General features: G+C 49.1%; 1 protein-coding gene across 1 annotated transcript; it reads right to left on the bottom strand.

Moving 5' to 3' along the window:
• Positions 1-16,843: 16,843 nt before the first annotated feature.
• INSM1 (INSM transcriptional repressor 1) lies at positions 16,844-19,682 on the bottom strand. Its single transcript, XM_050806959.1, has one exon. It carries the CDS (start codon positions 19,516-19,518, stop codon positions 17,983-17,985), a length of 1,536 nt encoding a protein of 511 aa, XP_050662916.1. The 5' UTR covers positions 19,519-19,682; the 3' UTR covers positions 16,844-17,982.
• Positions 19,683-21,485: the final 1,803 nt, after the last annotated feature.

Genomic DNA, 21,485 nt, shown 5'->3' with positions numbered 1-21,485 from the left:
ATTTCTGCCTCCTGCAGTGAAGCGTGTCTTCCAGCGAGAGGCTCCCACGCTGATATTTGTTCACTTCAGTACCTATTCAAGCTAGCATTATGGTGCTGTGTATGGGCAGAAACTACATTGAGGCCACTTTGGTTTATTAAACCGTTTATGTCAAGGGGCACTATTATCATTTGCTCTTTTGTCTATACCTGGAAATGGTTTTAGTTGCATTTCGTTTTTCAAACCAGAAAGTGAAGGCCACGGAAATGGAGCACAAAGTAAACTCTGTCCCTGCATATTTGGTTTACTCAAGGCACGGATCTACAGCTGGAAAGGTCACCCTCACCCCCTCAATCTGACCACCTACTTCTACGGGTATGAAAACCAAGTCCTGAAGACATTGGCTCACTGAGATTCACAAGGTCAGAAAGTGAGGCTCCAGGCAGGAGATCAGTTTCCTAGTTCCCACTTCTTGATGACACCCCCATTTAGCAGCAGTCACCGTTCTTCACCAGTGCATGGACTGTTTATTGAAAGCAACGTTTTGGTCACTGTAAAAAGGTCCCCTGATGCCAAGGCTTAGGCTACCCTGACCCTGCTGTCGTAGGGACCAGGCCCAACACAGACCAAGGGCTTCGAGTGTGGGAGAACTTGTTTTTTTTTTTTTTTTTTGAGACGGAGTCTCGCTCTGCCGCCCAGGCTGGAGTGCAGTGGCCGGATCTCAGCTCACTGCAAGCTCCGCCTCCCGGGTTCACGCCATTCTCCTGCCTCAGCCTCCTGAGTAGCTGGGACTACAGGCGCCCGCCACCGCGCCCGGCTAGTTTTTTGTATTTTTTAGTAGAGACGGGGTTTCACCGTGTTAGCCAGGATGGTCTCGATCTCCTGACCTCGTGATCCGCCCATCTCGGCCTCCCAAAGTGCTGGGATTACAGGCTTGAGCCACCGCGCCCGGCCTGGGAGAACTTGTTTTAACAAGAGACTTACCTACTCTCCCTGCATGCAGACACGGAAACGGTGGAGTTCACCTCTCTCCATGGCTCTAGAAGCCATGGACTGGAACCTCTGGAAAGAAAAGTTGCTCGTCTTCAACTCTGAAAAATAGACTTTGAGGTCAGAGCAGGTAGCCAAAGCAGGGTTTTCATGCTTGGTGTGATGCCCAGGCAGGTGGGCCACGCTCCGGAAGGCCACGGTCTGCTCTCTGCACTCAGACATCTACGTGTTTACCAAGCATTTGCTACAATTTGGCCAAAATTGTCTCGTTTCTCTCCTGAAAATGTTCTCTGTTTTGGGAGTTTGAGACAAAAGATAATGACATATCAGTGTCCTTCCACGCCACAAGAACCACCCTTGAGTGGAGTAGAATGAGACTCGCTTCCGAAACCGAGGTCTGTTCTTAGCCTGCTGCAGATTCAACCCCATTTTCACCCTCAGAGAACATGACAAGACCAGCCAGCAGCCCAGCCAGGCAGGACATTTCAAACAGTAGTGATACCCCCTCTGCCCTCAAGGTGCTCTCAGATCTGCCCCCAACACACACAAACAGCAGTGACAAAAACAGGAGGAACTCTCCAAAATGACACTTTCTGAATAATAAGGAAAAAACAGCTGGAATTGGCGATTGCTTCATTTTTGTCATTGGGAGAATTTTAAGTTAAAAGTATTTTAATACCTAAGTGTCCTAACTTGGATAAGATGGGGGCAGCGAGACATTTATAATAAGCTGTCACATCAGGCAGTATTTGTCTGGAAGATCCTGTGTTTCACAGGAGGAGAGTGAGAAAGTAGGTCCCAGCCAGTATCCTCCCTCCGTACCATGTCAGACATGGACCACGCTGATCAGATTGTTGCTATTTATCAAGATATTCCTGCCTCAGATATCAGAGAGCATTATGTATGTGGTCAAAATTCTACTCTAACATTATTTTGGGAAAGAAAGAATAAATGCATAAATTATCTCTGGGACAAGAGGGCACTTTTTATGTGTCCAGGTGTCATTGCTAATCTTCCATTTATGTTCCCCCCGCCCCCGTGAAAATGCTTGTTGAGTTTGACATGGAATATTTTCCACGAAGAGGTCAGAGCCGTCGGCTTCCTCCTTAGCGTGGGGTCCTTAGGGCCTGGAAATTGGAGTGTGCTGCTCACTGAGGGCGTGAAGTGGGAAGGGGCTTGCTATTATAGATCCTGAAAGGATCTTTTTGACTTTAGAAAATAGCCTGCAAAGAAAAGCTCTTTTCCGTGAATACTCAGGGACTGCATTATGCCCCTCAGATGATAGAGGAGAGTACTTTTGATCAATATTCCCTAAGAAATGGCCGCTGGGCTAAGTGCAGAGGGCCTCAATAGCAGTCTCCCTCCCGCCCGACCTGCAGAGCATCTGCGGCAAATCTCTCGGAGCAGTGGGAACCAGCAAGGGCGGTACATTAATGGCATCATCTTCTCCTTTTAAAAAAATGTCACCCCATTTTGTCCTCCATGTTGATGGCTGATTATGGGCCCACTGGAAACAGTTATTTCTATAGCTTTCTTCGGGGAAATCTTGGATCTTCGTTTCAGGCACCAGGAAAAGTGACCCCTGGAACAGTTTCAACCTAAAGGCGAGAGCAAAATGCTAGTGGAAAACTCACATCAGGAGCTTCTCTTAATCACGGAAGGTTGTTTTTTTGTTTGTTTGTTTTCTTTTTTCTTTTTTTACTAATGATCAAGATCTTAATAAAATAGCCAAAGTACAAATGTGTATATTACATCAGGTGTTCTATATTTTTTTTCTCCTGAAAACAATGATCTGCCTCTATTCCAACGCCCCCCTCCCTAAGACTGATAAGCAGGTTCTTCAAAAGAACATTCTCAGCTGGGAGCTGTGGCTGACGCCTGAATCCCGCACTTTGGGAGGCTGAGGCGGGTGGATCACCTGAGGTCAGGAGTTCGAGACCAGCCTGGCCAACATGGTGAAACTGTCTCTACTAAAAATACAAAAATTAGCAGGGCGTGATGGTGCATGCCTGTAGTCCCAACTACTTGGGACGCTGAGGCAGGAGAATAGCTCAAACCCGGGAGGCGGAGGTTGTGGTGAGCTGAGACTGTGCTACTGCACTCCAGCCTGGGTGAGACAGTGAAACTCTGATCCAAAAAAAAAAAGGAACATTCTCTCCAGATTAATGCAAAGACATAGAAATAGCATCATATAATACACATCATTCTACAACATCCTTGTTAAACTTTACAATGTCATAGGCACCCCTCTATCTAGTTTATCATTTTTCACAGCTGCATATTATTCCTTAATACAGATGTACCTTAATTTACTCAGCCCATCTGTGGACATTAAGGTGGCTTCCAGTGTTTGTCATAACAAAGACACCTGTAATAAACACCAGCACACCTATATCCTGACATACTGCTGCTTTTATTTCTGTATGATAAATTTCCAAAAAAAAATGAAATTACAGAGTCAGAGAGTATATGTCATTGTTATGGACTGAATGTTTGTGTCTTCCCAAAACCCATCTGTTGAAGCCCTAACCCCAGTGTTTACTAGGTGGGATCTTTGGGAGGTGACTGGGTTGTGATGAGGTCCTGGGGATGGGGTCTCCATGATGGGATGAGTGCTCTTAGAAGGAGAGAGGCCAGAGCTTCTCTCTCTCTGCCATGTGAGGACACGGGGAGAAGGCTGCTGTCTGCAAGCCAGCAAGCAGGTCTTCACTGGAGACCCAAATCAGCCCACACCTTGATCTTAGACTTACCAGCCTCCAGAACTGTGAGAGAGAAATTCCTGTTGTTCACGCCATTCCTATTGTTTTAAGTTTAAGCCACTCAGTCTGTGGTATTTTGTTGCAGCAGCACAAGCTAACTGAGATAGTCATTATAGCCCCAAGAGATTGATTATTTGACCACTTTTGAATTCTATAAAGTCAGTTTTGGAGTTATATTTAAAAATTAAGCTAGGACCCATGTCTTCCCATGTTTATATAAGATAACTCAGTAAATTACCCAACAGCTTAAGAAAAGAAAAGAAAAATTTTAAGGGGCACCCAGGCAAAAGGCATAATTTCAGCAATGACAAAATGAGGCATTTGTTGACCAAAGTGAGGACTCCCAATCAGTGTGTCCACACCGTATGTCTTTTCATGATAACATTCCAAAGGATTTCTCAATTTTGGAGAAATTTTTGAAAATACTAACATAAAATTCATCAAATACACCATAAATTCACCTTTTGGTCATAGATTGGAGAGGAACGTGGTCCTGGGAACCAATGTTGGCTTCCGATTCCACCTGCACACACTCTTGAGCGGCCATTCCCTATCTGGCTCATTTCCTCGCCTGGGACTTGGGGCGATAATACTGATTGTGGTAGCCAGCCTCAAGGATGGCCCCCAGCAATCATCACCTTCTGGAATTCATACCTTTGCATGGTCCTTTACGTGCTGATTCAGAGATGACCTGTGGGACCAACAGAACCCAGCACAAGTGATATATCTTTCAAGATTAGTCATAAAGGTATTACAGTTTCCACTTTGGTCTCTTGGGTGGCTTGCTTTGGAGAGAGCCACCGTGCTGTCAGGACACTCAGGCAGTGCTGTGGAGACCAGCATCCATGTGAAGGAGCCATCTTGGAAATAGACCTTCTAGCCCCAATCAACCCTTCGCTTGACTGCAGCCCCAGTGGAAAATCACTGTAACTTCATGAAGGACCCCAAGCCAGAACCACCAAGCCAGGCTGCTACTGAGTTCCTGACAACACGCAAATAATTAGATATAATAAATCTCTGTTGTTGTAAGCACTCAGTTTTGGGGAGATTTGTTGTTACACAGTCATAGTGCTTGGGACATTGACCTAATGGTTGTTTTTGAGATGAGCTGCAGATAATGTACAGAAGGCATTTACATACAACAGTGCATTCTACTGGTGAACCCAGACCGCATCATTTTGCGGAGGGCTACATCAAGAAGCCAGACACCTGGGTTCTGCTCTCTATGTCTTAGATGAAGAGCCTTCTGATTGAGGGCAAGGCATTCAACATTCAGACATTTTCTTAATATACAAATCAATGAATCATAATCTATACAGGATTGATGTGAAGACCAAATGGAAAAATTCACATGCAGGCCGGGCGTAGTGGTTCACGCATGTAATCCTAACACTTTTAGGAGGCCAAAGTGGGAGAATCACCTGAGCCCAGGAGTTCAAGACCAGCCTGGGCAACAAAGTGAGACCCCCATCTCTACAAAAAATGAAACATTAGCTGGGCATGGTGGTACGTACCTGTGGTTCCAGCTATAGGGGAGGCTGAGGTGGGAGGCTTGCTTGAGGCCCAGAGGTCAAGGCTATAGTGAGCCATGTTCGTGCCACTGTACTCCAGTCTGGGTGACAGAGTGTAGCAAAAATAAAAATTCACCCTCAAGCAGTCTAAAAGTCAGAGAGCACTGAAAAATATCAGATGTACTCCTGATATCAGTTATCTATTGCTAATGAATCAGTAATAAATATCAGTTGTCTATTGCTACATAACAAATCACCCCAAAACTCAGTGACTAAAAACAACCACAATCATTTTATTACAGTCTCACAGAGTTCTGGGGGTGAGCAGGCCCAGCTGGGCTGTTCCCACCAGGGCTCTCTCATGCAAATGTTAGGGTAGAGAGGGCTGGCATCATCTTAGGGGCTCCCCTGATCCCCCAAATGTCTGGGGCTTGGTCGTTGACTGAGATCTTAGCTCAGCCCCATTAGAGCACCTAAATGTGTCCTCTGTGTGTAGCTTGAGCTTGGCCTTTTCTAGCTTAGTCTCAGAAGTCACACAGTGTCACTTCTGCTTTTTATTTGAGGAAGCGTCACAAAGGCCCTCTTCGTTTTGTAGGTACAGACTTCACTTCACAATGGGAGGCATGTCAGAGAGCTTGCAGAAGTGATTTTAAACCTACACTAGGTGGCATTGAGATTATATACAATTTCAAATCAGTGTTCAGCTGGGTGCGGTGGTTCACACCTGTAATCCCAGCACTTTGGGAGGCCAAGGTGGGTGGATTGCCTAAGGTCAGGAGTTCGAGACCAGCCTGGCCAACATAGTGAAACCCCATCTCTACTAAAAATACAAAAAATTAGCTGGGCGTGGTGGTGGGTGCATGTAATCCCAGCTACTCGGGAGACTAAGGCAGGAGAATCACTAGAACTTGGGAGGCGGGGGGTTGCAGTGAGCCAAATCTATGCCATTACACTCCAGCCTGGGCAATAAGAGTGAAACTCCACTTCCAAAAAAATAAATTAATAATAAAATAAAATCAGAATTCACTCCTGTCCTTGCAAGGATAATGAGTGAGTTCTCACCAGCACTTGACCTCAATAACTCATTTAATCTCAACGGTAGCCTTGGGAGACACTTAGTTGCAGACAGCCAAATCCACTTTAGCCTGCTGAAGGAGATAAATACTTTATTAAAGGCTCTTGGCTACCTTGCTTTATGTCCAGGAGGGCCACACAATCAGGCTTTGGGACTGAAAGATCCAGAAACAACACTCAAATTGCCCTGCTAGGCAAGTCCAGTGGCAGCTCACCTTACAACTCTGGGCCTTCACCACAGCCACCTCTGAGAGACAAATGCCTCTGCTCTCCCCTCCCCAGCACTGACTGCACCCAGTCCCATCTCTTTCGTGTCTCTCTTCTGGATTTACATCTCATGGACACATTTGATGAGTGGTTAGGCACCTCTAATCTGAGTCAGGGTGACCTGACTCCTTTCTGTTGGACATTGGTCTTAATGAGCAGTGCATTTTCCATTCCCTTACAGCAGAGCCTAGCTGCAAGGGAGGCTGGAAAAGCAAGTTTCTGGATTCTACCTTGAGGAGGCAGAACTCATCGGACTGAGAATTAGCTGAGCATAGGAAGGGTGTTCAAAAGACATGGGGCAAGCAGAAAACATAATAAATGTCTGCTACAGGTGGGCACTACTCTTCCCTAATTTTATCAATGAGAAAACAGGGCGAGAGGGTTAATCACTTGCCCATGGCCACCCAAAGCTGGTGGAGCTGAAATGATGAAAGCAGGCATTTGTGCTCCAAACCCCCCCTAACAGCCCCAGCATGCTGGAGGAGGGGCTGGGTCCTTTTGCATGTGAGCACATGAAATCTCACCACAGCAGAAGAGAGAGTGACCTGCTAGGATTATCAAAATCTGTCACTGCCAGAAGCTACAACACTGGCACTCTGAGATATAAAATTAAATTTTTAATTTAATCATTTTCTTAAATGTTACTAGACTTTGCGTCTCAGAGTTGGGGTTTGGGTCCAGCCCATTTGAGTCCCTCTGCTGCCAAGATGTTAAAAGTGGACAAGGGAGAGCCTGAAGCCCTGTGCTCAGAGACTTTTCCTTCTGCCACTCATACTGGTTGCCATGGTTCTGGAATGACCAATTCAGTTGCTTGTAGGTGTAGAAGAGAAAGTGATTTCTACAACCAAGTGCTTTTAGAACCAAAGTGGAAGGTAGAGACCTCAATAGAAAGTGGCCTGGACGCGTGGTGGTGGGCGCATGGTGGCGCGTGCCTGTAGTCCCAGCTACTCGGGAGGCTGAGGCAGGAGAATCACTTGAACCTGGGAGGCGGAAGTGGCAGTGAGCCAAGATCAAGCCACTGCACTCCAGCCTGGGTGACAGTGTCTCAAAAAAAAAAAAAAAGAGAAAGAAAAAAGAAAAAGAAAAAAAAAGAAAGTGGCCCGGGCAAGCTAACTTTCAGCAATATCCTCCCTGTGGTGCTGCTTACAGTAACGCCACCATTCACAGTGAATTCGTGGCCTCTCTTACAGTTTGCATCTGCAGCACGTTAAAGAAAAGCAAAAAGTGGTGTCGAGTCTAGAATCTGCTACGACGCAGATGCCAGTGTGGGCCGTAGTTAACCATGTGGTACTAAATTTACCCAGTTGTCTCGCCAGTACCATTATTTGTGTTTGCAAGTTGGGTCATGTAGAAATAACAAGTTTCTCCAATGCGTAAGATAAGAAATAACTGGAAACGATGTTACATTTGGCTCCTCACTCTCTCCCAGATGGGATTTTCAGTCCATTATTTTGGAGTCAAATTGCCAAAACACAAATCAGCTGTTTCATGATCTGGGCTGAGAACCATACATGTTCCTGGGCCACCGTATCACGCTCCCTGCTGTAGCAGCCTGTTGACAAGAAGGTGGAACCAAGGCCCTGGCATGCCACCGTCCATTTGAATTCTCCCACACTGGAGCAATTGTTGCCTTGGAGGTTTCTCTTTATGAACTTCGTTGATCTCAACTAAATTTCTGCACTTTCAGGCCACGTCATTTCACAGGGCCTTCCATTTCTTCAGATGTTACACAGGGTAATGACCACTCCAACCTCTTGGAGGCATTGTGAGAACTCACTGAGTAATTCATATGAAGTCCTTGGACCAGGCAAAGTTGGTTAGTTAAAGTTGCTGAGTTAAAGTTATCTTTTGTCTGTAACTCAATTTTTAATGAATTGCTACCAAACATCTTTAAAATGTTAATATGAATTTAGTCTGTTAGTATTGTTACAAACCCATCGTTAGTTGGGGTTAGTGTCCCTGGGTTGGCACCCAAGCCATCAACCCTTCCGAGGCCAAATTTACTGGGGGTAACAACTGGGAGAACTTACTCTATGACCAAGACCTCAAATTTTAAACCAGTACCTATAAAACATCAGCGTGCATAGAGATTCCCTGGGGATCCTGTTAAAATACAGATTCTGATTTAGGAGGCCCGAAGCAGGGCTGGCACTTCTGCTCCCAGGGGATGCGGACCTACAGCTCCTTGAGCCACACTTTGAGTAGCAGGCCTCTAAATGATACATACTACAGAAGTACAACACATGGTCCACCAGCATCACCGTAACGGAGACGCTTGTGGGACTGGGTCAGAAACCTGCTTTAGAAAAAAAGTTTCAAGAGGTTGTGAACCTCTAATCAGAGCAGAATTCTCATTGGTGGACATTGATCTATATCTTCCAAATGCTCAAACGCTTGCACAATTAAAAGAGGTCATCAGTTGCCAGGAAGGTGCTTGTTGCTATAAAATTAACACTATTTTGAAACAAATCAATACTGAGTTAAAGTTATCTTCTGTCTTTAACTCAATTTTTAATCTAATGGTTATAAAAATCCTTGAAATGTTGGGTTAAGCAATATAAAATTATTGATAGGAAAGTTTTTACTTTTACTTATAAAAACAGCAATGAGCCGGGTGCTCACACTTGTAATCCCAGCACTTTGGGAGGCTGAGGTGGGCAGATCACTTGAGGCCAGGAGTTGGAGACCAGCCTGGGCAACATATAAAACCCCATCTCTACTAAAAATACAAAAAAAAAAAAAAAGCCAGATGTGGTGGCACACACCTGTAATCCCAGCTACTCAGGAGGCTGAGACACAAGAATCACTTGAACCTGGGAAGCGGAGATGGCAGTGAACTGAGATTGTGCCACTGCACTTCAGCCTGAGCAACAGAGTGAGACCCTGTCTCAACAAAAAATAAACCCCAAAAACAACCATGTCCTATGGTTCACCCTAAGAGTTGTGATTTCACCTGATAAATGAAACCATCACTGCAGTGAGAAAACAACCTTCAAACCAGGAGACAACCTTCCTGTTCTGTGTAGATTTCTGTGGCTGACTTAACAGACTGTGATTCTTGTGTATTGTCTGAGAGCTCCTGTAACTGATATGAACAGGAACAATATTAATAAAACTATCTTGGAGGCAGTTTCCTACTTTCAGAAAAACTAGTAAACTTCCTTATTTAAATTATCAGGGCCAGGTGTGGTGGCCCACACCTGTAATCTCAGCACTTTCAGAGGTCAAGGTAGGAAGATTGCTTGAGCCCAGGAGTTCAAGACCAGCCTGGGCAACATAGTGAGACCCGCATCTCTACAAGAAATAAAAAAATTACCCAGTTTTATTTGATTTTTTTTATTTATTTTTTTTTTATTTATTTATAATTTATTTATTATCATGCATGGTGGTGTGGACCTGTCATCTCAGCTACTCAGAAGGCTGAGACAAGAGGATCATTTGAGCCCAGGAGGTTAAGGCTACAGTGAGCCATGATCGCAGCACTGCACTCCAGCCTGGGTGACAGAATGAGACCCTGTCTCAAAAAACAAAAACAAAAACAAAAATCAGGTTAAAGAAACACGGTACCTTGGCCAGGCGTGGTGGTTCATGCCTGTAATCCCAGCACTTCAGGGGGTTGAGGCAGGTGGATCACTTGAGGCCAGGAATTCAAGACCAGCCTGGCCAACATAGTGAAACCCCATTTCTAATTTAAAAAAAAACACAAAAATTAGCTGGATATAGTGGCACACGCCTGTAGTCCGGGAGGGTCTCTTGAGCCAGGGAGGCGAAGGTTGCAGTGAGCCGGGATCGCGTCACTGCACTCCAACCTGGGCGACCCAGTGAGACTGTCTCAGGAAAAAAAAAAAAAAAAATCCAAAAAACAAAAAACATGGTACCTTAGGCAGTGACATCTATAAAAATAGTGATACTAAATTTTGCAATTTTCAAGACTTATGAGTGCTGAGTGAGTTTATGACGCTCAACACACAACTGAGCAAAGCAGTTTTCATAAGGACCAAATTTCTGTCTAATCAAGAGGAGGAATTACTGCACCGTTTTATTGTCTATTGCATGATATTGTTGTGGGCAAATTGTTTCTATAAAGGGGCGAATAGTAAATATTTCAGACTTTGAGGGCCATGTGGCCCCTCTCATAACTACTAAACTCTGCTGTTGTAGCATGAAAACAGCCATGGAGGCTGAGTATGTGAGTGAGCATGGCTATATGCCAATAAAACTTTATTTACAAAAGCAGGCTGGATTGAGCCAGTAGGCCTTAGTTTACCAACCCCTGGTCTAGCCTTTTCCGTATTAATAATTGAGATTGTGAAATACTGCAATGATGGCAGTAATTCTGGAATCCCAATATAATCTTAGAATGTAAGGTCACATTTACTGCTACCAATAAGTTAAGACAGATATAATACGCATTTAATTGTTTTTCGTCCTTTTTTGTCTGAATTACCAAATTTTGAAGATACTGAGGGGGAAACGTGGTTTTCTCTGTGATTAACAGAACAAAACACATAATGTTTCAAAAGACACAATAAAGATCTATTCCAAGATGTGAGGAAAACAGAATGTGTTCCTTTACAGTATAAAATATTTGATGAAATCTAACATGATTCTGTTCCAATTTGGGCTCCCAGATATGACTGGTTCAGCCCCATTTGTCCCGGACAGTCTCAACCTGATCATTTTCATGCACTCTTCCTATCGGTTTCTGCCCATCTCCTAATAACAAACTCTTTGTAGCTGTACTTATAAAATGGTAAAAGCTCATTTTACATACTGTAGTAGATAAATAGCAATAGAAAAGAACTGCAATCAACTGATGTTACAAGCTTTTAAATGGCAACATCGGACACATGTATTTCTGCCTAACTTCCCCATCCTTTTCTGTTCTTTGTGCTGGGAGGAAACTGTAGCCTGATGTTTTTTCCTCCTGTGGAAAGCGCCCTCCTCTAAAACCCACCCTACCATGCTCTAATGCCTCCTCTGTGTCCTATCAGATTTGACACATAATAGCCTCTTGGCTCCCTCTCTTCATCCTGTCACCGTCAGGTGTGACTGTCACCTGGCTGTGGTGTTTGAGAAAGGGGGTATTGCATCAGGGCCCTGGTCCTGCACAACAGAGACGAAGCAGATGTTGCATTCAAATAAAAAGCCCTTCTTTGATGAGTGAAAGAGAAGAATAATGAATTCAGGTTGATGTTGCCAGCATGATTGTCTCCCCACTGCACAACGCTTGGTCTGCTGGTTCAAACCACAGGGAAGGAGCAGGGAACGCCTGGGTTCTGATGAAGGGGAGGCGGCCCTGGGAAACTAGATGCAAACTGTGTCAAAAAGCTTCTCATAGACATTGGGGGAGCTGCAGGGCGTGCACATGGCATGCTGGAAACAGGCTCTCAGTAATCATGCCTTTGAATGTGTCCTGCTGGCAGTAAACATTCTGTAAGTTTCATTTCAAGGTGGTGAATGTTGAATGTTCTAAGGATGGGTTTGTCTCCATGCTGTGGGCTTATGTGAGGAACTAGAGAAAAAACATTAGTGCCAATGCTTTGTGTGGAAAGGCCACCGGCAAGACCACACAGGGTAGAAGTCTTCAAACAAGACAAACATGAAGGTGATCACCCCAGAACCCATCTGCTCAGCATATACACTGCAGGTCCTGAACATTCCACTTTCCAGATGCAACACAGCAAGCCCACAGTCCAAGTATGCAGGCTACAAATGATGACGGTCGGGGCTTAGGATACGAAGGGGTGTGTTTGGGTTAGTGAAAACGTGTTAACTGACTTCATATCGTCTGCTCAAAGGTGCTCTGTGATTCTGAGAAGCATATCAAGCCTTAATAATGACCAAAAAGTAGTTGTGATTGGTAAATTTGTAAGCCAGGTTGATTATCTCATCCAGCTGTGAGAAATCAATTCCCTTCACCCCAAAGGTCCATTGCACATCCCTTGCTGGGATGACACTTCTCATGAGGCTCTGTGGCTTTCAAAACCCAATGTGGCCTGTGTCAATTACCTACTGCAGGTCCTCATGAGGCATGTGTCCAAAGGAGCAGGACTCAGTCACCTTCAGAAAATCCTCTTGCCTGGGAAGTTGCTCTGATGACACCAAAACCTGTAGCTGTTTGTTTGCAAAAGGTGAGGGGATGTTGAAAAGTATTGATCTGTTTCCTTAGCAGTGTCACAAGGAGGCCGTAGTCCCCCAGTTCTCCCCAGGAAAAAAAAAAAAAAGTCATCGAGATCATTGGGCAAGTAGGTGCCATCCATCTCTGGTCTCTTCTTCGTGAGGAGTCAACATACCTGGCCTCACTTGGAAACCTTAGCCGATAAAGGTGCGAGGGGACACGAGGAACTCTAGGCTGCAGCCCATCAGAGAATGGTCTTCCGGCTCTACATGTTTGTGAAGAGTTCTTTATTCTAGGGTCACGGGGCTCTTGTGGGACTTGTGACCAGGTCTCCTTAAGTTATAGAGCCACCTCCCACTGCTGAACTTGTCTTTGTGTTGCTGATGTGCCTGCTAGTGACAATTGCCATATTAGAACCCAGGAGTCATGAATACACCAGACTTTCCCTATGACTATTGGCCATTTAATGTTGCAGGCGGGCGGTAGAGAAACGATGTTTCTCCAATAGATATGACGGGATGGAACTTGAAGATGACTTTAGCTGCTCTCTGTCTCACCTGGGTGGGATTTAGGGGCTATTACTTTGGGGTTGTGTTGCCAAAAGACCCATGAGATGTTCCCATCATTGAAGATGAGAAACTAAGTGTCTTTAGGTCAGCGCTTTGCGTTCCCCGCTTTGGTACCTCCTTGACGATCAGATGGAATCGAGATCCCTGCATGTTGCTATTCAGTTAGTTCTCATACTGGTGTGTTTTGCCACCTGTGAGTTTCTCTCTACAACTCAGTTTCCTCTTCGATCTCTAAATTCCATCGCTTGTAACTTTAACTACCAGAGCATTACAGGTTCCTTTAGTCTGGCCATCAAAGAACCGTAACTAATTCTAGCTCTGTCAGAAGCTAACTGGGGGACTCATTTTTATCCCATACATGATTCCATAGACTTAGCCTTGGGTCTATTTGCCAGAAAATTTCTCTACAAGACCTAAATATCCATTCTGCAAAAAGCAAGTTTCGCTCAAAGTAACCCTGCCACAGGCTAGTGAGTTTGGAACAAATCCTCAATGCCATGGAAAATGCCTGGCAAAGAGGAGTGCCCCTGTCTAAGTGAAAAATGTGGGTCCCTCTGGGCTCCTCACTGCCCTTCATCTCCTGGGCTCAGGAGTCTTCCCCAAATGTCCCACAAAGGCTCCAGAGACCCTCAGGGCATCTGCCAGGAGTATTATCTCTGGTTTACAGATGAGGAGACTGAGGCCTTCAGGAAGCCAAGTGACTCAACCTCAGAAAGCCCAACCTTATACGAGGCCCCTTTCTCTTTTGCAAGACAGTTGATACATGAAGAATTCCTGTAGTGTTATCAGGTCACTCAGGGTGGTTAGGAGACGCTTCTGCTTTGTTTTGAAGACTCTGTGGATGGCTGTGGAGTTCAGCCCAACTAGGGGAGGAGACAGCCACTCACAGAGCAAAGGGAAGCCAATGAGAAATGTCACACCCCCCTCGGCAGCATCCGGGCACGGACATGCCAGGCGCATCCACCCGTGGCTAGTGTTGCCCTGGCCGATGTTGCACACCCAGGTCTCTGCAGGACCCCAACATACCCACAGGTGCCCTTGTGCAGCTGGAGTCCAGCCAGCCTCCTGGCTTCATTTCTGTTCTGCAAGATCTGGGTACTCCCAGATCAAACCCAGCGACGGGCCCAGGATCAGCTGAAAGGTGCGATGACTTAGTCCATGGTGCTACACAGAAGGAAGGCGTGCCTCCAAGCACAGGCCTCCGAGTGAGTCACCCAAGTCAGACTCTTGCCAGTACAGCGTTCCTGCTCCGAGGGCGGCAAGAACCCCAGCGTTTCCAGGCCTCCAGGGAAAAGGCAAAGCAGGCAACCAGGGAACTGCCTCCAGAGGACATTAGTAACTCTGAAGAAAGGGCTCAACTAGAGTGGCGTGCAGCTGTTCTAGCCACAGGCTCATTGTGGAACCAAAGGAATGCCGAACAGCCTTCTGCTTTTTATTATACCACATTTGTATGGAAGTAGAGAAGGGTGAAGGCACTGGCGAAAATCAAATCTCTTCCTTTATTTCTTCCCTCTTTTAGCTCCTCCCTCCTTAACCTTGCTACTTTTCCTGACCCCCTGGGCCTCTCACCACCAAATCCCTGCTGTGGGATGGTATGGGATTCTCGGGCAGTTTCCATGGATGGCCTTCCCAGCTTGCAGCAGCCCCAGAGCACACGGAATGCCCACAGCCTCCTTCACAGATTTGTTAAAAAGTGTGTGAGTTTCAACGTGATGTTCTTGAATAGGAACCTTGTGAACATATTATTCAGGGAGGCAAGAAAAAGGGGAGAGAGCCTGATTCCCTCCCATATTGTTAACTTATATTGTGTTACTATGATAGAAAATTGACCAAGTTTGTCTATTTCTACACTGTTTCATTGCCTTCAACTCCATTTACTATAGTTTCATTTACTATCTCACATAGATACTTTGGGTTCCATTTTAGAAAAGGTATATTTGGTCCATTGAAATAAATTTCCACGGGGGATGAAGGGACATGTTTGTGAACAACCAAATTATATTTACCCTCATAAGGGTGGATCTTAGATGAATTCATGTTTTGTGATTACGGACGAGAACCACAATGAGCCCAACGTAGTTACAAGCTACCATGCCTGCAGACAAGTCTGGACTTGCCATATGCAGCTAATCTTCCAGTTTTTAAGGAAACTTTTTATTGCCAGAGAACGTGCATACTCTGACCCTCAGTTTGGGATATCTTTTAATGTTTGGTGTAACTCAGAGAGAATATTTTCAATGCTCCCATGCTCCCGTATTACTGTTGCAGGAGGGGAGAAGCAGCAGCTACCAGCCCACACATTTGAGTTTTTCTTTGTTTCAGTCAAAGTTTTCAGGATGTTATAAATGCTGCTCTGTCCCTGTGCTTTCCTATCGTACCAGCCCTGAGCTTTTTGTTATTTTCCAAACTGGTAAAATATGTTGTCATCAGTGATAAAAAGCTACATGCAATTTGTCCTGGAGGCAACTTACCTGTAGAGGTTTCTCCTTCATTGTTATTCGAAGGCTGTTTCCAGAGCCTCACAAAGGGAGGAATATTCCACAGTCCTGCTGGCTGAGCCTTTGGCTAAACCCCGTCCCACAGAAAACTTGAGGCTCCCAATCTGAAAATCATCTCTTTCCTCAGTTTGTCCTTCCAAGTTCCTCATGGACTGCCCTTCCCAGCCTCACTCCAGCTCCTCTTTGGAGATGCAAATCCTTTTACTGTGCATTTTCTAAAATCTCTTTGGCAGGCAAATGTTAGATTTAGCGGGCCTCAGGAAAAAAAACAAAACAAAACAGCAAAAACACACAAAAGGAAGGGAACGCACACGTGCACAATTGTGAGATTTAGCACAGCTCCTTCATCAACTGTTTCCAAGACAGAGGAAAACAACCAAAATACTCGCTGTTGAGAGTCAGAATTGTTCTTCAAATTGCTGAGTGACACATAACGGAAAACATTGTAATTACCTGTTATTAAATTTAATACCCCAAACAGATGGTGTTCCATTTTCCCCCCAAACAGACCGCTCACCTGATTGGAAAATTATTTCTAAACCCTTGCCCCCAGTTGCTTAACTTCCCATGGCATCCAAATGTGAATCGGGTTGCTGCCCGTGCTTTGCAAATCTAACGGTAAAGTCATTTCTCCTTTCTTGTAGTTGACTCAGGAACAAAAACTCCCGGCTTTATTTATCTGAGGAATTACTATCACCCTGACCCCCAAATTTTCGGGAAATGAAGGACTTGCTCAATGAAAGTGGAGTGAAAAGAACAGCTTCCTAGGGACACTGATCTAGATTACTCTGAAAAGATGCCCAGGGCCTTCATTCTAAACCGCCTCCTGGCACATTATTAAGGACCCCAACGAGGCTTGTTTCAGCCAGCCGCTACCAAGGCTACACCCTCAGGCTGCCAGAAGGGCAGAGTCCCGCAGCTGAGGTTCAGCTCTGAAAACCCACCACCCTGGTGATGGTGGTGGTTCCCTCTTTCCTGATAAAAAAAAAAAAAGTTAGCTTTTAAGAGACCATCAGAAGCTCTATGTTAAATTCATCCTGAAAGCATGTGATGCAGAAATCAGGCCACCACACTGTGACTTTGAAAATATTTTATTTGAATAGTAAATAGTTATACAGTTGAAACAATTCTATTGAAGCTTTCTATAAATAGCTAACAATTAAGAAAATAATGTATGTAGAAAAGAGATTGCATTTAAAAGTAAGAGCTGTCAGTTGTAAGGGCCCTGGGGACCCTCGAAGCAGAATAAATGGTAGGTTGTCTGTCATTCACTCAGATAGGTATAAAAGTTAAAACTTTAAGCAGATCCCTTTAGAAAAAGGCTCTCTTCTAAAACGCACAGTGGAATGTCAAGAGTGGCAGGGTGGGGAGGGGGCAGCGCACCAAAAAAATCTGCAATCAAATAATATCATAATCTTCATAATTAATATAAATAAATAAAGAATAAATAACAATTACTCATAAATCAACATATACATTTCGAGGGAACTGATAGTCCTACCTCAACAAAGATGATCAAACCAAAAAGTCTTACGTGAAACACTGAGGCAGTTACTACAGCATCTTCGGAACACTCCCTCCCTCCCCCCCCCAAAACAATCCCAGACAACAGTTCAAGGCATTTGTGGCTATACTAAAGAAAACTCTTTTTTAAGCAATTTGATTTGTTCACATACAAAAAGGTAAAGCCAGACTCCAGCAGTTCACAAGCCATAATAAAGCTAATCGTGTGGGAAGTTCAATTTACAGCCTGTGAAATATAAAGGCATTTATTCCTCAAGATTCACCCAAAACAACCCGTACGCTACATACATAGAGAGCAGAGATTGGTAGGCGAGGCGAGTAGACCGCATTTCTAGACCATGAACACAGCGAATACTAGCAAGAAAAACAGCTTCTCCCCGCCAAGGGGAGGCTTCCAACCACTAGACAAACGCGTACAGCTTTTCTCCCTTGTACAGAGACTGACTCCTGTTGCGCCATGGGGGAGGTGGGGGACACAACATAAAAGTGGGGGTTCCAAAAGGAGTCAAAACGAGAGGATGGGGTTACCGTCACGCCTGACCGAGAGAAGCGGAGACGACACTTTCACTCGGTGGGGGCGGGGGCGAGGCTCCCACAGCGCGGACTGGGGTTCGGGGCGTGCAGGGCGCACTCTCTTTGTGGGTCTCCAAGCGAAGGCACAGTTCGGGGGGCCGGGGTGGAGGGCGCGCTCTAGCAGGCCGGGCGCACGGGCACCTGCAGGAGGATCACCTGTCTGTTTTCGGATGGGTGGCACTTGTTGATGTGCCGCGTAAGGCCGGGCGAGCTGTAGAAGGTGGCCGGGCAGTACTTGCAGGGGAACACCTGGGCGGCGTGCAGCAGGCGCAGGTGGCGCTCCTGGGCGCCCTTGCTGGGGAACGACTCCCCGCACACTGGGCACAGGTGGCACTCGGCAGACGCACTCAGGCCCAGCACGCCGGCTGCCTCGCCGTCGCCGGCCGCCTCCTGGGGCGCCTTCTCGTCGGGCCCGGGGTACAAGGCCAGTAGGTCCTCGGCCGGGGGCGCTGGCGGCGCGCCCTTGGCCTGCAGCGCCTGGTGGTGCGCCAGCAGGTGCTTGCGTAGGTAGGCCTGGCGGCGGAACTTCTTGGCGCAGTGATGGCACTCGTAGAGCCCGTCCTCGGAGCCCGACTCGGATACGCCGCCGGGGCTCGGGGTATCCCGGTCGCTGCCGCCGCCGGGTGCCTCCCGCGCCTCAGCCCTGGCTGCGGCTTCCGGCTCCGGCGCGCGGGCGGCAGCGGAGGGCGCGGGCCGCGGTTTGTGCCAGCGGCGGTGCGAGGCCAGGTTGGCCGGGCAGCTGAAGACCTTGGCGCACTCGGGGCAGCGGTACTCCACACGCACGATGCGCGAGCACTTGTGCTGCGCCAGCGCGAACGGGTCGGCGTACTCCTCCTTGCACAGCTGGCAGATGAACTCGCCCAGCGGCCGCGCCGCGCCCCCCGCGCGGCCGCGCGGCGCCTCCACCGGGCCCTCCTTGATCTTGAGCCCCAGCACGGGCGACGTGGTCACCTCGTCCTCGAAGTGCAGCCTGCGGATGGCCTTGGGCTTCTTGGCGCCCGGGGCCTTGACTGCCTTGGCGGGCGGCTCGGCGGCGGCGGGGGGCGGGGGCCGCTTTCCCGGGGGCCGCAGGGCGGCGGCGGGGGGCAGTGGGGGACCGGGGCCCGGGCCGCGGGCCGCCTCGGCGCCAGCCGAGAACGCGGTGCCCATCTTGAGCTCGGCTGGCGCGAAGAGCAGCGCGTCGCCGCCGCAGGTGCCGCCGCCGCCCGCTCCGCTCGCGCCGCCGCCGCCGCTCCCTCCGAGCAGCGCGGCGGGCGTGGGGAAGGACTCGGCCGAGACCGGCGAGCCCAGGTTGAAGCTGCGTTCGAAGTACTTGTGCTTCTCGTGCTCGCGGCTCACGGGCCGCGTGGGGCTGTAGAGCGGCGCGGGGTGCGCGGCCTCGGGGTTGCCGAAGTGCGCGGCCCGCGGGCCCGGCGGGGGTGGCGGCGGCCCAGGCGCGCAGGCGAGCGCGGCGGCGAGCGCTGCATGGGCGCGCTCCGCGGGCGGCGGCGGCGGCAGCGGCCCGGGGCCCGGGCTCGGCGCCGGGGGCTCGACGCGGGCGTCCCCGCAGCCAGGCGAGAGCAGCAGCACGCGGTCGCCGTCCTCGCCGCCGCGGACCCGGTAGGACACGGGCGTGGACTTCTTACTGCGCTTCACCAGGAAGCCGCGGGGCATGTTGGCGCGGCCCGAGGGCACGGCAGTGGCTCGGTCTGCCCTCTGCGCTCGGCCCCGGCGGCCCTCAGTGCCCCCGGCCCATTGCCCGGGCGCGGCGGCTGCGGGACTCGCGTGACGCCGGCGGCGACTCGGCCCAGCTCTGCGCCCTGCACGCGCGTCCCTGTCCCCGGGCCCGGCAGCCGCTCCCTTTTAACGGGGGGAGGGGGCCATTGTTCTCGCCTCCCGCTTCCCCCGGAGCCAATCAGCGCGCCCGCAGCTCCTCGGCCTGGCAGGGTGGGAGGGCGATGGGGCGGCCAAAAGGGGGCCGGGACTCGGGGGTCGCCCGGTAGGTGCGGCAGATGTACCTGAGGGCGCGGGGCCCCCGCGCGCGCCCCTCGGCCGCCCCGCCCGGCGCCGCCGCCCCGCCCGGCCCAGGCACACGCCCGGCCCCGCCTCCCTTCACGGTCTGCTGCTTCTCTATGGGGAGGCGCACGTGCCTGGGCTTTGTGTCTCTCCTACGAGGGGCGCGGAGCCGCCAAATGGGCCCGTCCATCAGCGCGACAATGCACGCCCCCCTCCCGCGCGGGGATTACCCGCGGGTCGCGAGCAAAATAGCAACAAAGGAGAAGAATGGCCCCAAATATGTCAGGAGGGTTCAATCCGCGAGCCGGAGCCTAGGGGGAAGTTGTGGGCGCTGATTGGGTGGGGGCGGGGGCGCGCCGGGGCGGTGCGTGGGAGAGCGGGGCGTCAGCTATCAGGGCGTCCGCGGAGGCGCAGTGGCTCCGCGTGGTGTTTGGGAAATAAACAAAAATCCGAGAGAGCAGCGGGGTCCCGACGGCCAAGAGCCTCCGCCAGGACCTCGGACGGATGGGCCGCTGGACCCAAGAGGCCAAGCAAAAGGGTTCCCCGGCGTTCCGAGTGTCGACAGGGGGCCCAGCCTTGTCGCAGTGGCCGAGGGCGATGTTTGTGTTCACTGCCTCCGCGCGCCCACGGGCTGGGAAGGTTTCTTTTTGAGTTTGAGAAGGAATTGACGCGGCCTTCTCAGTCTCTAGAAAGCGCGGGATTGGAGCGCGGGGCGGGCTGGGCTGGGTTCCCAAAGGAACGTGAATTTCTGAACTTTTGGGTTCTTGGAGGCTCGGGAATGGCAGCTTTGGCGGGGCCCGGCCCAGGCCGCCCGGAGCCTCCGCGTGGTCCAGGGCTGGGTTAATCCGGGTGGAGTTGGCCGAAGCCCGAAACGCGCGGTCGGCCTCGTGCACCCCAATGAAGTTGGTTTCCTCCTCCCCGCGCGGCCTCATGCATTTTCATTCCGAGCGGGCATTTTGTTTGCCGGTTGACATCAGATGCTAAATCAAGGGCTCCAATCAAGGCGCTGCGGAATAAAGGGGCCGCCTGTCTGGGCGCAGCCCCCACGGAGCCGTGCCCCCTTCACCTTTGTGAAGGAAATTAACCTCCCGCTATTGAGCTCCGGTCGCGGCCAATCTGGACGCAAAAGAGACGCGTGCTGGACAGGGGGAGGGGGGGCAATCTGTCCTCTGAGGCAGGCTGAGGCCTCGGAGAGGACAAGCCGCCTCCCCTGTGCCACCAGGAAAAGACAACAGCGAAGACTCCCCCCACCCCCACCCGCACCTCCGCTGCCGTTCGGTTTGGACCCAGACTGGGCCGCCTGCCTCCATCCTCTGTCCAGCCCAGCCCCGAGGAAACACAAAAGGCAGAATCTCCGGGGGACAGGGCAGAGAACCCCACGAGTGCGTAGTGACCCTGATCGTCCAACAGTGGGGAACAAATAGCCAAGCCATATAAAATGTCACACACTCTGAGGAAAATGTCACTTTATTGAAAGAGAAGGAAACATTTTTCTGCAAAGCTCTATATACCAGACAGATTTTGCTGAGTTTTACTTATGCTTAATTCCACTGAAGGTATTTAATTGTTTTGGATTTTCCCTCTGAAAATACCCTGGCGTAGAAATTAAACATGTAAAAATAGAG

Source organism: Macaca thibetana, chromosome 10, assembly GCF_024542745.1.
Source record: "Macaca thibetana thibetana isolate TM-01 chromosome 10, ASM2454274v1, whole genome shotgun sequence".
Lineage (NCBI taxonomy): Eukaryota > Metazoa > Chordata > Mammalia > Primates > Cercopithecidae > Macaca > Macaca thibetana.
This window is presented reverse-complemented; position numbering and strand designations above follow the sequence as displayed.

Excerpts from the sequence above, each read along its gene's own strand:
- INSM1 (XM_050806959.1), bottom strand. The coding sequence starts at position 19,518 with ATGCCCCGCGGCTTCCTGGTGAAGCGCAGTAAGAAGTCCACGCCCGTG.